The 16,356-nt window shown below is 42.6% G+C and overlaps 1 protein-coding gene across 6 annotated transcripts in view; it reads left to right on the top strand.

Moving 5' to 3' along the window:
* Positions 1-16,356, top strand: part of slc8a1b (solute carrier family 8 member 1b) — a 184,534-nt gene that overhangs the window by 124,162 nt on the left and 44,016 nt on the right. For 2 of the 6 annotated variants that reach the window (XM_047351453.1, XM_047351448.1), the window contains exon 5: positions 2,443-2,552. In XM_047351453.1, the coding sequence (XP_047207409.1) occupies positions 2,443-2,552 (110 nt within the window). Of the gene's footprint in view, positions 1-1,993; positions 2,113-2,442; positions 2,553-16,356 lie in introns of all 6 variants that reach the window. The other 4 variants (XM_047351452.1, XM_047351449.1, XM_047351450.1 and 1 more) reach the window with 2 other exon arrangements.

Genomic DNA, 16,356 nt, shown 5'->3' with positions numbered 1-16,356 from the left:
ACATGAATATTTAAATGGGATTTATTAGAGATGTAACTTGAAATGTCACAGAATTGTCTCTCATAAATAGCTGTCCAGTTGCCGTCACCCTGACATCATCTTGTGAAGGGTAATCTAGTATGAGCCATAGATATGGAGGTATTTTCTTTATGCTCAACACCCAGTTGTGTCAATGTATAAGATTCTTGTTTCAAAGTCCAAAACAGAAGCTGTTCTTGAGTTGCCCTGCTGTGTGAACAGGGCTGAGTAATCGACTTGACATCAGACTGATCAATAATAATCGTAAGCATTGAAGACACCTCAATCACTTAAATAGCTAAAGTAGCTATTGATGCTTCAAAGCTTTTTATTCAAAACAAATTGCTAAAATGTCTCTAGTATCACATATAAAGGTAGGTCGCATATGGGCAAAAAAGTCAGATTCGGGCAGCATTTGTCTGCAGTGTAAACTAGGTGATGTACTTTAAGCTGATGTCCCCCTCTGCTGCCCAAGGCAGGTCCACAGCGCCTCGGTTGCTTCCTCCAGCTGGCCTTGCTCTCGATGCACGCTGGCCTCCCAGTTGGTCAGTAGTTTTGTAATGTCTCTCTTTAAGTCCATCTTCAAAGCCTCTATTGACTTACTCCAGTACTCCAGCAGTGTTCATACTTGTCCCGGGGCTCACTGTACCCAGACCTGCCATGTTGTTGCTAGCTTGGTCCAGATTTTGTGGCCAGCTTTGGCCATCTTTACCAATCTTTTGTGGCCTGACATGTGTCTCCTGTTCATAAACTGTTTTGTCGACAAAGCAAACACAGTAGCAGGTAATAAGAGGGATTTTTAAGGTTATGGCGGGAGAGAGGTTTCAATTTTGACCTCTTTGGGCAAAAACTTGCTGTCGAACCAGGACTCAAGTGGAAACATACTGGCTGTAGGAGGAGCTATTCATGTTTTGCAGGCCGGTGAATAGGGCAATGTCATCTGCCTATTTAATAAGACGTTACTGCAATTGCATCATAATTAGTTTGTATTTATATGGAAAAAGCAAAAAGAACTAGGTGAATCCATGAAGGACCATTGTCCTGAAAATACAGAAGTTCAGAGAGGATGTTGCTGATGAAGATTCGCTGGGACCTGTCTTTCAATAATTATCAAACCTACATAATTAGACTTCCACTAACTTTTAAGTCACACAGGGTCTGCAGGAGGAAATTATGCTGGACTGTATTGAAAACTGCTGAGACATTAATACGATTCACGCACATGTTTCAGCTTTGTCTAGATTCCTGGGAAAACTATCCAAAAGAGTTAAGGAAGTATCCTTTTCATCTCAATTTGCTTGATAGATGGATAGAGAGGTAAGCGTCTTGTATTAACTAGATGCCTTCTGGGACAGTGCACCCTATTCTGATGATTGATGAACAAATCCACCATATCTGGACCTTTGGCTGAGTTTAGGAAGTCAGACTTGCCTTGCACCAACATCATTATTTAAACTAAATATGGGTCAAAGGACTAATGCAAATGTGAGTCATATTTGGACCAAATATGCTTAGCTATCTCTGTCTTGGTGTGTGAAGGGCATTGAAGTACCATCCATAAAAATGCAGAGGGTATAACTTGATTTTGATCCATTTGTTTTTTCCCCAAATGCTAAAAATGGTTGAACTACTTATGCTTGTCTTTAGCATTCAAAGTATTTTTCTTGAAAAATGGACCTGCTATCTGCTTTAAGTTTAAAATTGAACTGAGTCTTGATTAGGGTGTATGCTGAGCATAGAGTGGAGTTCATGAGATTCATCTTGTTATACTGATTTGAGCCAATTTAAACATGTCATAGGTAAAAGAGGCAACATGCTGTTTAAATCAGACAGTCTCATGATGTGAGCCTGTAGGGAATGCTGCTTTTTTCCAGTTTCTTCTTCCAGTTTCTGGCTTGTCCTGTCCTCACTGTTCTGCTTTCTTTTCTTCTTCTTCTCCTTTCCACCTTCCTCCTACCCCTTCCTTTTCCCCCAGTAAAACCATCAAGGTGAAAATAATTGATGACGAGGAGTATGAGAAGAACAAAACCTTCTACATTGAGATCGCGGAACCTCGCCTGGTGGACAGCAATGATGCCAAAGGTCAGGAAGAGGGTGAGCCTCCTGACCAATTTTGAAAGCTGGCCGTTTGAAGCTCCAGAGTGTCCGCCATACCGCAGTAGCTGCATGTAAATAACCCAAGGAACTCCACAGGAGATTTAGTTTTAAATATTCTTACCATTTATGTGTTAATCTCCTCCTGACGTGTCCTGGGCATGCAGCAGGCAGCGGGTCACCTCATCTCACCAAATCCACCACATAGTTTTTGTATTTGTTTTGTATGTGTTTTTAATTTACGTACCCCGTCTTGCCATTTTTGTTTTTCATGCATGCATTTACCACCTCCTTCTGTATGTTTGTGTGTGCGTGTGTTGTCCCATACAGGAAGACCATAACGGTTAGAATCTTAGACCGAGAGGAGTACACTAAGGAATCCTCCTTCTACATTGTGCTTGAAAACCCCGAGTGGAGACGCAACAGGAAGGAACAGACAGGTGTGATGGGCCACCAACATTGATCAGACACTCAATTAGCTCTCACTAAACCTAGAATGAGTTCATTTCCCAAAATAAAGCTGAGCATTCATTCTGATAGACCTCCACACACTAAGATGGTGGAGAGATTCCCTAACTGTAGAACATGACTGAAGGTTATATAATGTAATACAACATGTCATTGAAGGACAAAATGTATGAATTGACATTTTGAAAACATTTTAGTTTGAGTCAAGCTTCAGCTTGACTACAATTGAAATAATCTAAAACCAACCAAGTTAACACTATATTAAAACCACAGTTTGAAAACTATAGGCAACAAGTCTGTTGAACACCCAAATGCAGGCTTGCCGCCAGAGTAGATAACCCAACTAATTAACCATCTAATATCAACTTGATGTGCACCGCAAGTTACTCTGTCAAGGGCAGAATGGCAAAAGATAACATTTTCTGTGCAATAAACACTTGAAACCTACTACAATACTTATGAATTTATTACATTTAGGCATTAGTGTTCTATATTTTTGCTTAAATGTATTTATCATAATGAGAAAGAAATGAATATTGAAAACAAATCTGTAATAATTGCAAAAATATTTTAGCAGGACTAGGAACAACTGTTGCTTTTCTGTTTTTTTTTTTTTTTAAGATGTATAGCATAATCTAATTGCTTTTATTTAAATGTGTGCAAATACTGTAAAACTGTAGTATTTTCAGTTAATATTATCATACAGTAAGAATCTTGTACATAGGTTAGGGATCATACGCACTTCCTAACAGGTATGTACAACATGTAAATTGATCTAATATGAATGGAGGAGGCCAAAGAAAAAGAATCAACCTAAAAAAGAACATCGTCAGCAGCACACCAGAACTTTTATCACATGGAGAGTTGCCTAATCACTAATTAACAGCACTTAACTCACCATCTGTGAATTGTTATGTAGTCTACATCAGTAATATAGTAGCTTTATTACATTGATGGTAAGCAAGGAAAACTCATTAAACTGTGTAGAATTATTCATGCATTAATTCTGAGTCATGGACTAATTATTTATACATTACTATAATTCAATTTGTTTTATTTGTGCTACTAATTTAACTGTTACAGCACTCCTAGTGCCACAACAGCTGAGGCTTAAAAGGACAGAACTGTGCAAAAGTTTTAAATCACGCCTAATTTCATTATACTTCTAAGATATTTTACTTTTTTGTTATCTTTCAAAGAGGTTTTCAACAATGGCTCCCCAGGCTTTTTGAAGGTCTTTCAAAGTTTTTCTTGAACAAATGGCTGCTCTCAGGACCCCATTTCAGTTTAGCATTGTACTTGACCACAATAACATATTGTGCTGTACTGTCTGTAAACATCAGGTAAGTGGAGTTTAGCATAAAACACTAACGAATACATTCTCATGCAGCCCATCATATATGCTAAGTTGTCAGATAACAGCCCTCGGTGAATTCCTTTGTTTCAATATGTATATCAACCTGCAGTATAAAAGTTGAATATCCAAAATCTTTTTTATACTTAGCAGAAAATTCATTCTTAAAAAGCGACAGACGTGTTGTGAGTAACTTCAAAGAATAATGCATCCGGCTGGTGCATGTTTCCCTTTCATAAACTAATGGGCTGGGGCTGCTGGCGCTGGCCAAATGGTTGGGCGGGCTTGGCGGTGTGCTTCACTGCTGGCTGTTATGTCCAGGGGGAGATCGAGGCGTCGGGCTAGAGGGTGGCGTGAGTGGGGTTGTGTCCTCTTCTTGGATGTGGGGTCACCGGCATTTGGATCGGCTGTTTCTCCCTGGGCTATCGTTGCATTGGCAGTAATGTGGTGTGTCTGTGGTTGCGGAGGCATGATGGGGGACGCCGGCCCTGACTGCTTGCCGCTGGCCGGGGACCTCTTGTCGGGTGAGCTTGTCCCATCTTGGTGTGGGGTCGGGGGTTCCGTTGTGGGCGCGGTGCACAATGGTGTCTGCCCTGTTGCGGCCAGGGTTGCTCAGGTTCAGGCACGAGCCCGGGCTGGCCCGGACCAGGTTCAGGTGCTGGGGCAGTCTTCCTGTCTTCTCCCCCGGAGGGAAGGGGACCACCTCCTGGGTCTGGGGGCTGGTTTTGCCTATGGGGTATCGCCACCTGGACCTGAGAGTTTAGGGTATGTATGGGGAGTGTGAGTGAGTGTACGACATCCATTGTTGTTTGTCTTTACGTTGGGTGCATGGGTCTGAGTGCTTTTATGTGCACGCATGTGGGTGGGAACGTGTGATTGTGACCGTGTGAGCCTGTTTTTTGTGCCAGGTTGGGTCTTGGGCTGCTCCCTCTCGTGCATCAGTTTAGGCCTCCATCAAATGTGGGGCCTATTTCCTCCCCGCCACACTACCTGCCCATGGTTAGTGTCTATGCCCGCCAGTGTACTTGTGGTTCTCAGTGTCCAGGGCTGGGTGCTTTGGTGTGTGCTGGCTCGCTCCTGGTGGCTGCTTGCCGGAGCCTGGACCCCTGGGCTTTGTCGAGCCTCTGCTTGTGAAGTGATAAGTCCCGGGGTTTCGGGTCTCTGGGTCCATGGCTGGAACTGCTCGGGCGTACACAGCTGCCGGCGGGGCCTGTGGGCTCATCGCTGCAACTCCCCGGGGCTTCTGCGCTGTGGCTGCTGGGTGGTTCCCTTGGGACTCTCCCCTGCTCTTTTCTGGGGTGTTGCGGTAGTCCTGGCGGTGGTTCTTCTGGAGTTCCTGTGGTCTCTGGGGTCATTGGATGTCTATGGCTCGGATCTCCTCCGTATCTGTCCCGGGTCCAGGGGGACAGCTCTATGGCTCCTCACACTCGCTATTGCGTATTATTATGGAAAAACCTTGTATACACAAGTGCGCTCACACTGAAAGTTGTTTAGATTCAGGTGTTAACAAATACACAAATGTTCTATATTGAACTGCATTTACCACTAAATACATCTTGCATTGATAACTACCGTGCACTTGTACTCATACTTGTCGTACTCGTCATCATCCGCTTCATCCAGGACCGGGTCGCGGGGTCAGCAGATTCAGTAGAAACACCCAGACATCCCTCTCCCCAGACACTTCCTCCAGCTCCTCCAGGGGTGCCCAAGGCATTCCCAGGCAAGCTGAGAGATATAGTCCCTCCAGCGTGTCCTGGGCCATGCCCTGGGCCTCCTTCCGGTGGGACATGCCTGGAACACCTCCCGAGGAAGGCGTCCAGGAGGCATCTGTTATAGATGCCCGAGCCACCTCAACTGGCTCCTCTCGATGTGGAGGAGCAGCGGCTCTACTCCAAGCTCCTCTCGGATGGCCGAGCTCCTCACCCTATCTCTAACGGATACAAGTGGCTTATTTCAGCCGCTTAGTGTTGGCAATGCGGACCAAACTCCTGCTCCACTTGTACAGAGACCAGATGGCCCCTAATAAAGGCTCACCCCCTACAGGGTACCACAAGGGACACAGTTGAATGCTTTCTCCAGGTCCACAAAACACATGTGGACCGGTTGGACAAACTCCCATGAACCCTCGAGTACCCTGCAGAGGGTGTAGAGCTGGTCCAGTGTTCCACGGCAAGGACGAAAACCACACTGCTCCTCCTGAAGCCGAGGTTCGACTATTGGCCAAACTCTTCTCTCCAATACCCTGGCGTAGGCCTTACCAGGGAGGTTGAGGAGTGTGATCCCCCTATAGTCAGAACACACCCTCCGGTCACCCTTCTTATGAAGAGGGACCACTACTCCAGTCTGCCAGTCCAGTGGAACTGTCCCCGACCGCCACGCAATGTTGAAGAGGAGTATCAATCATGAGAGCATCACAACATCCTGAGACTTGAGGTACTCAGGGCGGATCTCATCCACCCCCGAAGCCCTGCCACCATGGAGCTTTTTAACCACCTCGGTGACTTCAGCCTGGGTGATGAAAGAGTCTAACCCCGAGTCCCCAGCCTCTGCTTCCACCAGGAAATGCATGACAACAGGATTGAGGAGTATCCCTTCCAGCGCCCACTAATGTCCCCAGTCGAGGTCAGCAGCCCCCCACCCCCACTGTAGACAGTGTAGGGGAAGCACTGTTTCCCCCTCCTGACGGTTTGCTAGAATCTCTTCAAGGCCAACCAGTAGTCCTTCTCCATTGCCTTACTGAACTCCTCCCAGGCCCAAGCTTTTGCCTCAACCACAGACTGGGCCGCGGCACGCTTGGCCTCGTGGTAACTGTCAGCCGCCTCAGGAGTCCCACAACTCAACCACAGCTGATAGGACTCCTTCTTCAGCTTGGCAGCGTCCCTTACTGCCGGTGTCCACCACTGGGTTAGGGGATTTCCACCCACAATAGATGCGGAGAATATGGTCCACTCGGACACTATGTCTCCAACATCCCCCGGAATCTGGTCAGAGCTCCCACGGAGATGTGATTCAGATCGGGGAGGTTATTCTTCCCGATCACGCCTCTCCAGGTGTCACTGTCGTTTCCCACGTGGGTGTTGAAGTCCCCCAGCAGAATAATGGAGTCCCCGGGAGGGGCACTAAGCAGCACCCCCGAAAGGGGCGCCAAGAAGGCGGTAGGCCCTTAGGCCGAAACGACAGTCGGAGACCTGTCCCCAACCCGAAGGCGCAGGGATGCGACCCACAGGTGGCTGAGCTGGGGGGCAACAAGCGAACCCACCGCAGCCTGCCGCCTCTCCCTGTGGGCCACTCTAGAGCAGAAGAGAGTCCAGCTTAGGAGACATTCCACGTCCCTAGAGCAAGCCTAAGCATCCGGAGATCGGGCCGCCGAGGTCTCCACCTTCGTCCACTGCCCAATCCTCTTTGCACTGGTCCCTCATGGTTTCCCCTGCAGGTGGTGGGCCCACTGGGGGATGGCCTCACAACTCTTCTTTGGGCTTGGCCAGGCTGGGTCCCACGAGGGTTAACCCAGCCACCAGATGCTCTCCGATGAGTCCTGACCCCAGGCCGGGCTCCAGGGTGGGACCCCGGCTCCGCTGTACCGGGCGATGTCACATGCCTCGATTTTGTGGTCCTCATGAAGGTGTCTTGAACCGTAGACTTTTTGCTAAAAAAAGGGCTGTTAATATGAACGTTTCTGCAGGTGTAGAAGCAATCAGGGTGTTAGCTTGTATTCTCTTCATCCTTCTTTCTTTGCCCCATTCTTTTCTCTTTCTCTCCACTTTTCCTTTTTGCCCCACCTCTCTCTCTTTTGTGCCTCTTATTTTTTTCCTTTTCATTTCTGTCTCCGTGTCCGTAACAATTTAAATAATCCGAAAGCAGTTTCTAATAAAGTTTCTTTTATAAATATAAAGCAGAGCTGTAAAGTTTTAGCTGCCATGCTCCACTTGTGAAAGTGGATCTGTTGGGCTTTTTCTTGGCACTAAGATAACAATTTTGAGCGTTACTCTGCTGGACAGGACACGGTTAAAAAAAAAGAAGAAGAAAAAAAAAAGAATTATGCATCCGGTCAACCGGTAGCGGCTAACGCTGGCACTTATGCCAAACAGCTTATTCTGCTGTTGACTCTTGTTTGGTCTAATTTATTGGATTGGATGATTGAGTTTTGAAGAAACAAGAAACATTGGCAATTTAACAATTTATTTATTTTACAAACAGGAGCCCGCAGTAGTGTGTGGGAGATAACCACCAGCCATTCTCCTCCTCCTCACACTGGTCAGTAATGTAGGCAGATCAAACCAATCTTTTCCACTCCCAAATTCTTGGGTACAGCCTCTGACAGATCCCTACATTTTGGAGGCAAGTATTAACATCCTGGAGGTTCATGTTTGGTCCTTAAAGGTTAGGATATACACTCACCGGCCACTTTATTTGGTACACCTGTTCAACTGTTTAACAAACATTTCTAATCAGCCAATCACATGGCAGCAACTGAGTGCATTTAGGCATGTAGACATGGTCAAGACGATCTACTGCAGTTCAAACCAAGCATCAGAATGGGGAAGAAAGGTGATTTAAGTGACTTTGAATGTGGCATGGTTGTTGGTGCCAGATGGGCTGGTCTGAGTATTTCAGAAACTGCTGATCTACTGGGATTTTCATGCACTACCATCTCTAGGGTTTACAGAGAATGGTCCGAAAATATCCAGTGAGCGGCAGTTCTGTGGGCGCAAATGCCTTGTTGATGCCAGATATCAGAGGAGAATGGCCAGACTGGTTTGAGATGATAGAATGGCAACAGTAACTCAAATAACCATTCGTTACAACCAAGGCATGTAAAAGAGCATCTCTGAATGCACAACATGTCGAACCTTGAGGCGGATGGGCTAGAGCAGCAGAAGACCACACCAGGTGCCACTCCTGTCAGCTAAGAACAGGAAACTGAGGCTACAATTTGCACAGGCTCACCAAAATTGGACAATAGAAGATAGGAAAAACGTTGCCTGGCCTGATGAGTCTCGATTTCTGCTGTGACATTCGGATGGGAGGGTCAGAATTTGGCGTCAACCACATGAAAGCATGGATCTATCTTGTATCAATGGTTCAGGCTGGTGGTGGTGGTGTAATGGTGTGCGGGATATTTTCTTGGCACACTTTGGGCCCCTTAGTACCAACTGAGCATCTTCTCAATGCCACAGCCTACCTGAGTATTGTTTCTGACCATGTCCATCCCTTTATGAGCACAGTGTACCCATCTTTTGATGGTTACTTCCAGCAGGATAACGCGCCATGTCATAAAACAGGAATCATCTCAGACTGGTTTCTTGAACATGACAATGAGCAGCTGTGTGATGCAATCATGTCAGTATGGACCAAACTCTCTGAGGAATGTTTCCAGTACCTTGTTGAATCTATGCCATGAAGGATTAAGGCAGTTCTGAAGGCAAAAGGGGGTCCAACCCAGTACTAGCAAGGTGTACCTAATAAAGTGGCCGGTGAGTGTAGGATTGCCACTCATTGCCATATCTCAGTTCTATCAATTAACGTTGAGATTGCTTCCAACGATAACAAGGTTTGAATTTCCATGAGGAGAAAAAATAATGCCCAACGCCATCACACTGCCTCCACTGTTTGGCAACAATACATGCAAATGTGATGTGCAACCCACATACTCAACTTTGTTGCTCAACCCACAGATGCATTGTCTTTACACATGACACCATTTAAAGGGGAAATAAACAGACTTTCCAACAATTTAAGATAATATTGATCAAAGAAATAATCGACCAAATCACAACTTTCCTTACTTTTTATGTATAGACTGATCAGCCTGCTTTGGAATATGCCACACTGATTCAGATTTTTGAAAACACTTTGATTTGTAGAACCTTAACATTATTTGTATAAACCCTCAAACAAATGGGATGCTCCTGCTTTTCCTCAAAACATTGCTAAAATCTTGTCTCATACAGATCACCTTGACAATTCCTTACCCCCCTGAACCTGATAGGCAATACAGACCTATCAAGTCATATTAAGTATAGTATACATGATTGATGTTAAAGTCAGCTCAATTTATTTAAACAGCAGCAAATCATTAGAAAAAGTAATCTTGGGGGCACTTTATGGTTTTTAACTTATGTATAATAAGCCGTTAAACAAATCTAATTTTATCTGACGTTGCCACAAATCAACATGTTAGTCGGTTCAAGTTAAATCAGCCCATTACTGTTCTCCTTTTGCCATCTAAAAGGGGTTTTTGCCATTAATCTCACCTCAGCTCCTCTTTGCAGCCTGATTAAAAGCAGCTTTCTTGTTTTTGATTCTCTCACACACTTAACACACAGCTCAGTGCCATCATTGTGGTAATGGCAGTGTGCATTTACCAGCCTTCAACAGTGGTTATAGTGATCAAAGACTAAGGCTGGATATTACATTATCACAATCAGGAGATCAAACACACCTCCAAGGACACACAAAGACAGACACTCACCGTCTTCAGGCTGCACTTGGTTTGTGTGTTTAATGACTGTTTTATGAACTCACCTGGTGGTGCTGTGCTAAATGAGCCCAACATAGATCTTTATTACCTTGAACCATTTCAGGTTGTGTGCACGCTGTATGCTGTGTTCATAAATACGCATACTAATTTTTCAGATTAAGTTTTGGGCAAAAAAAAAAATCTATAAATGTATTTGAATAAAAGTATAATTCATTTTGTCTTCAAACCTAAATCCACCTGGAGGGTATTTGGCCTAGGTCAGCACTGAAGTGGTGTGAGTGCAGGCAAGACAAGAGGGAACCAGTTGGGGAGCTGGCCCCCAAAGGAAGATTGATGCTGGTGCACTGGCACCGACCCCCTCTTCCATCACATATGTAACATCACACAGCAGTAGGGTCTTTGGGTGTGGGACGATAGGCCTTGTGGGCATGGGGAGAGCACCATGCAATGTCCCTCCTCTGCTATATTTGGCCCTGTCCTGCACCTCAATTTTAATGCACCAGAGACTCTTAGGGCTTTGGGGTATGGGTTTGGGGGAGGCTGCTGTCAACAAGCAGTGGGGTCTTGTATACCTCAGCCACAACACCAACCCTGGCTTGGCCTGCGCGACTAGGGGTGGTGGTGTGGCCTGGTCGTGGTGGCTCAGTCAACTGTGTCTCGCTCCGTGCCTCTTTGGCCTGGGGGCTGCTATTCCTGTGCTTTACTGGTGACCTACTCTTGTGTGGGGGCACATTTCTGCCCTGGATATCTGGCACTGTTGCAGCCTTCAGGAGCCAGGTCTACCTGTCTTTTGCTGTTGAATGCACGCCTTTTACCGTTCTGGCAACACTTACAAATGTACATTTCCAGGTGACAAACTCGTACTCACATACACCCACTCAACACAACACACACACAGACCCATGCACCAACACACAATTACACTAAATAGTTGAAGGTCATACAAACACAGGTTACTATATCATCAATACCATCAAATACCATCACTTTTGTTAAAGTTTGCCTTATTTCTAAATGAATTTCATATACTTCTGACAATTCGTCCACAGAAAGATACATCCTGATGTCTGAATATGGTTAAAAAAAACTCTTAAGTATTGTAATAAATGTGATAACTGAGCCTGACCTTCAACATCTCTGCTTAGGCTAAATTAGAACAGAACATAGAGACTAAGGTTAAATTTTAAGTATATTTTCTGGGCTAAGTAGGGACAATGACCTGAAACGGCCATAGAAATGTACATGTATATCAAGTGTTTTTTAGGTAATGCTTGAAAGAAGTTAACCTTTATAGTCAACTTTAATAGTTTACTAGTATTCTGCTGTTAAAGCATGATTAATTTTCTATACTATCCAAAAATGCCGAATTTCAGGCTTTTTACTGTAAAATTACTATCCAACAACAGCTAATGGCCTTTTTTAATAATGAGAAGCATAAACTTCAGTATTTTTCTGGAAGCAGATATATTTACTTCATGTTATAAATTTGCATTTAATAATGAAAACGGATTAACTGTAAAAAATGCATTATTCTCGTCTTCTGTGTCCCTAGTTTCCTGTTAAATGATCAAAGCGGCGGTTCTCTCTGTTAAATTCCTCTCAAACAGTGTTACCAAGAGACGCCTAGATGTAAAATTGATTTTCTTAATGCATTTTGGCACATCCTGACAGAGTATTTCAAATGAGCTTTCAAGCACCCTCCACAAGAGTCAGGAGCTGAAAAAAGAAAAAAACAGGCATACTCACTCTATTGTGTTGATTAATGTGTGATAATTGTCACTACATATATGAAATCTAGAAAACTGCTTTTGTAGCCAAGTGACTTTTAGAGTTCTGTTAAACTAAATTAAACCTAAAAGTATTTTTATACTGAGCTGAGATCAAATATGTACATTTGAGGCTTATTTTGTTTTTGCTGACATTGAAATGGTAAATTTCAGTGACTAAATTGTAGTCAAAAACTAAAACTTGATGCATATTAGTAGTCTCAACTTTTCTGAAAGAAATTTTAATAAAATTTAAATTTCATTAAATTTTCACCCCAGTTCACGGACTGCTGTTTTCCTTTTTTCTCCACAACAATAAATTTGATTTATATTTAAATTTAATTAAAATTTTATTTTAAAATGTTCTTTTTGTGGCAGTTTCCTATCAAGTCCCTTTTAGCAAGTGTAAACTTCTTAGTGCATTTGAAACCTAATAGGCAGATCTTTTTTAGAGTATTCATAGGATTTGTATTTCTTTGCTCTGGGCCTAGAGACAGACTTCACTTAAACCTTTTGAAGTTTGTTTTTTCCAGTTTTTGACCGGGTCTAGGGTAGCCTCAGGATAGCGGGAGGCAGAGAAGAGTTCACTGCAGGCTTTGAACCTTTGTCAGTCATCTGTGTGAGGGGAAAGTGTAGTATTAGGATAGAGTAGTACTGAGAGGGAAAAAGGCAGAGAACACATCCACCCTGCAGAGAGTGGTGACCCCCATGTCATAATGCAATAACATGCAGTGCCAAACTCAAATGGGGACAACTGGAACTTTAAAATCAAACACATATTGCCACATGTCCCTGCACTGATGCACATATCTGTATTTGCATAAATATAAAGTGTGCGGTAAAGTTATTAATATTCCATGTACACATTTTGTCACAAGCATACATTTTAGTAGATTTTATCAGGATTTTGGGTGACAGACCAACACAAACTAGTGCATAAGTCTGAAGTTGTCAGAAATTGTTGCATTAAATTGTATAGTTTTATTTACTTTTTTTTTCTACAAATAAAAATCTTAAAACTGTAATGTTCATATGTATTCAGCCTCTGAATCAATTTATTAGAACCATGTTTAGATGAAGTACTAATTCCTTCCTTTGTGTTTAGTTTCTTAGTTTGTTCTTGTGTTCTGGGCTTTTATACATTTAGATCTATTTTTCTCAGTTTAGTATTAGTCTTTCCCCTTTGTTTGTAGTGTCTTTGAGTTCAGCTCCCTCTGTCTTAATTAGGCTACCTCCACACTGCAGGTCTTGATGCTCAATTGAGATTTTTTCCTGAAATCCGATTTTTTTTTTTCTGTGTGTGGTTCAAACTACTAATTAAATGCGACAGCCATCAGACTTCAGTTTGAATGGTTCACGACCCCAAAGCAACCTGCTGGTGGAGAAGGAGAATGTAGACATTCCTGCAGGAAGGTTTTCTTCAACAGATTTTCTTCCAGAATTGTTTGACATTTATATCCATTCTTATTTTCCATCAAAACTGCTGTTTGGTAATGCTCCAAAGTTTGCTTGAAGAAGTTGCAATTTTGGGCTCTGAGGAAGTTTTTGTCTCAGCCTTGGCAATAACTTTGAAGCGCAAGACAGCTGACTTTTGACTGCAGTGAAGTTGGTTTTAGGTTGACTATTAGATATCCATGCTCCACGGATTCAGCGGGGTCTTCCTCCAGTTTGACCTGATGCAGGCAGCCTGATTATGGGCAGCTGCTCTCTGCCTGCTCCCTCCTCCTGAACACAGTGGCTCGCTTAAGATTGTACTGTGGGTATGGTGGATTCAGTGTGTTGTGCAGTGTTAGTTTTACACCACACAGCATTTTGTATGTAGGCCAATAAACTCAGTTTTGGTCCCATCTGATCAGAGCACCTTCTGCGCTTGCGTGATTCATGGCTTTCAACATTCACATTATTTTTTTATCAAAGAGCATGACTAACGCACACACATTTATACACCTGTAAGCAGATTGGTAGGCAACTTGGGGTTAGGTGCCTTGCCCAGGGGCACAAAGACATGTGACAAGGGAAAGCTGGAACCAAACCCACAACCTTACGACTGTAAGACCACTTCTCTACCCACTGAGCCACAGTCGCCTCTTATGCCCTTTCTTCATCACCAAATCCATCTAACATAAATTCTTTACATGTCACAAGACTGCAATCAAATTAGTGAAGCAGTGCTTATGGTTTCGATTGGAGAAAGATGAGAATGTAAACTGTATTGTTCCCTCCAAATATTAAAATGTGAAAATGCAACAGTATCTGAGTTTAATTATGCATTAGTACAAAACATCATTACTATCCCCAGCACCAAATAATATGGTGTGATAACAACATAAAATAATTGGAGACACAATGCTGTTATGCTGCTGGAGCGTGTGTTTACCAGCATTTCTTCATGTTAGGACTGATCGTTAACATGAACAAATTGTCATATGTATAATGGAAAACACCATTAGATGGTTTTATGGGCTACCTTAAAACGGGGGATGTTTATTCTGCGATGATTAGAACAAAACAGCAGACAATGTAAATGATTGTTTATCTCTATGGCAGCAATATCCAGTTAATATTAACACACACATTACTAATGATTTATGACCTTCAGGCATAATTGGAGCTGTAATGTCATCATATATAAACATCTCATGGTAACCACTGTAAGAATGAAACGAATACAGCCAAATGCAGACCCAAAACAACCCTTTTGAAACTTGCAAGTTTCAGTCAGGAAAAACTACACCTGACTGATAAAAGTACAGTTTTTATAGCTGCAGACAGTAATGTGCACAAACAGGTTTTATGGATGCACAGGATGAATCAGAACAGCTAACAGTTGACTCATGCCAAATCTATAGTTAAACTGTATAGTTAAGCAACATGTTTAGGTAAGATTAGTTAATTTTAGACCACTATTAAACCTTGCATTTAAAAACTAAAAAAGATTTTATTCAAGTTAAACTATTATAATCAAGTAATGTTTTATGTTACATGTAAAACATTTATAATGGCTTATTATTAATGCTCCCACAAAAGTTCATTTTAATAGTGTCTAAAAGCTCAACACTTCCAACAAAGTGGCAGCAGAGGAGAAAAAGACTATAGGCCCTGCATCAAACGTCCATTAAGACGGCAAACTTACTGCAAATGTCAAGTGAAGTTGAATTGCTAACACAATTTCAGTGCTTGAATGTCACGCTGCAATTGCTCATAACTAAATGGGCACATTACTAAAGTATTAAAAACCAAATCAACAATCATAAAATTGCTATAATAACAGATGGCACCAGCAGATAATTCAACAATGAGATGTAAATTAAAGACCCCGTCAGCCGTTGCTTCGACATGTATCTGTCAAATGGTGAGTGTTGGATGTTATAAAGCAGTTTTGGTGTGGCATTGTAAGCTGTGTTTGCTAGGGGCAACAAAGCAATCAGCTGACGAACATGAGCATGACATCAGGTTTATTTATTTATTTCACTATTTGAAACCATAATCCTTTTGGATATGAATTATTATCAAATCTTGTCTGATGTGAAGACCATTTGGCATCTGGAATATTCCAGGCATTACACTATTGTAAATGTAATTATTTTCCACAGTTAAACTTTAGACTTGAGACTTGACTGGACATGATGGCACATTTGCCTTGTTTGTTTCATACATGTTTCTGACAGAAACACTAATATACCTTCAACATCTACTGCCATCTCTGTTGGAGATGTGCAAAAACACATCAGAATGGCATTACCTGACCGAATGGTTTAATTACCGAATTAATAAAATTTGACATGAGAGCACTTTTTATTCCAATGTGGGAAGAAAAAACTAGAGTTTAAGGTAGAATTGTTTTAACAAAACTTCCACTACAATTATGGGTGCCATTAACAGTTCCCATAAAATAAATGTGAAACTTTTAGTAGATCAGAACAACTGAGAGCATTTTGTTCATGATACATGAGTATCCTTTTTCCTAGGTCACAAAGTAAATATGGCATGACAGAGATTCCTTTCTTTTAGACATTCTTCAAAATACGAAAGTCCAGAGAGCATGTCATTCAATGAAGGTAGATGTGTGTTGATCCCCATAAGCCAGGAATTCGTTACCAAGAACTGAAGCAAAGATTGCCATCTTGGTGTCACCAAGTCTTCATAGCTACAATTAAACACAATTTACATGA

Source organism: Girardinichthys multiradiatus, chromosome 22 (genome assembly GCF_021462225.1).
Source record: "Girardinichthys multiradiatus isolate DD_20200921_A chromosome 22, DD_fGirMul_XY1, whole genome shotgun sequence".
Taxonomy (NCBI): Eukaryota; Metazoa; Chordata; class Actinopteri; order Cyprinodontiformes; family Goodeidae; genus Girardinichthys; species Girardinichthys multiradiatus.
Note: the sequence above shows the minus strand (reverse complement) of the source record. Positions and strands in the feature narration are given on the sequence as shown.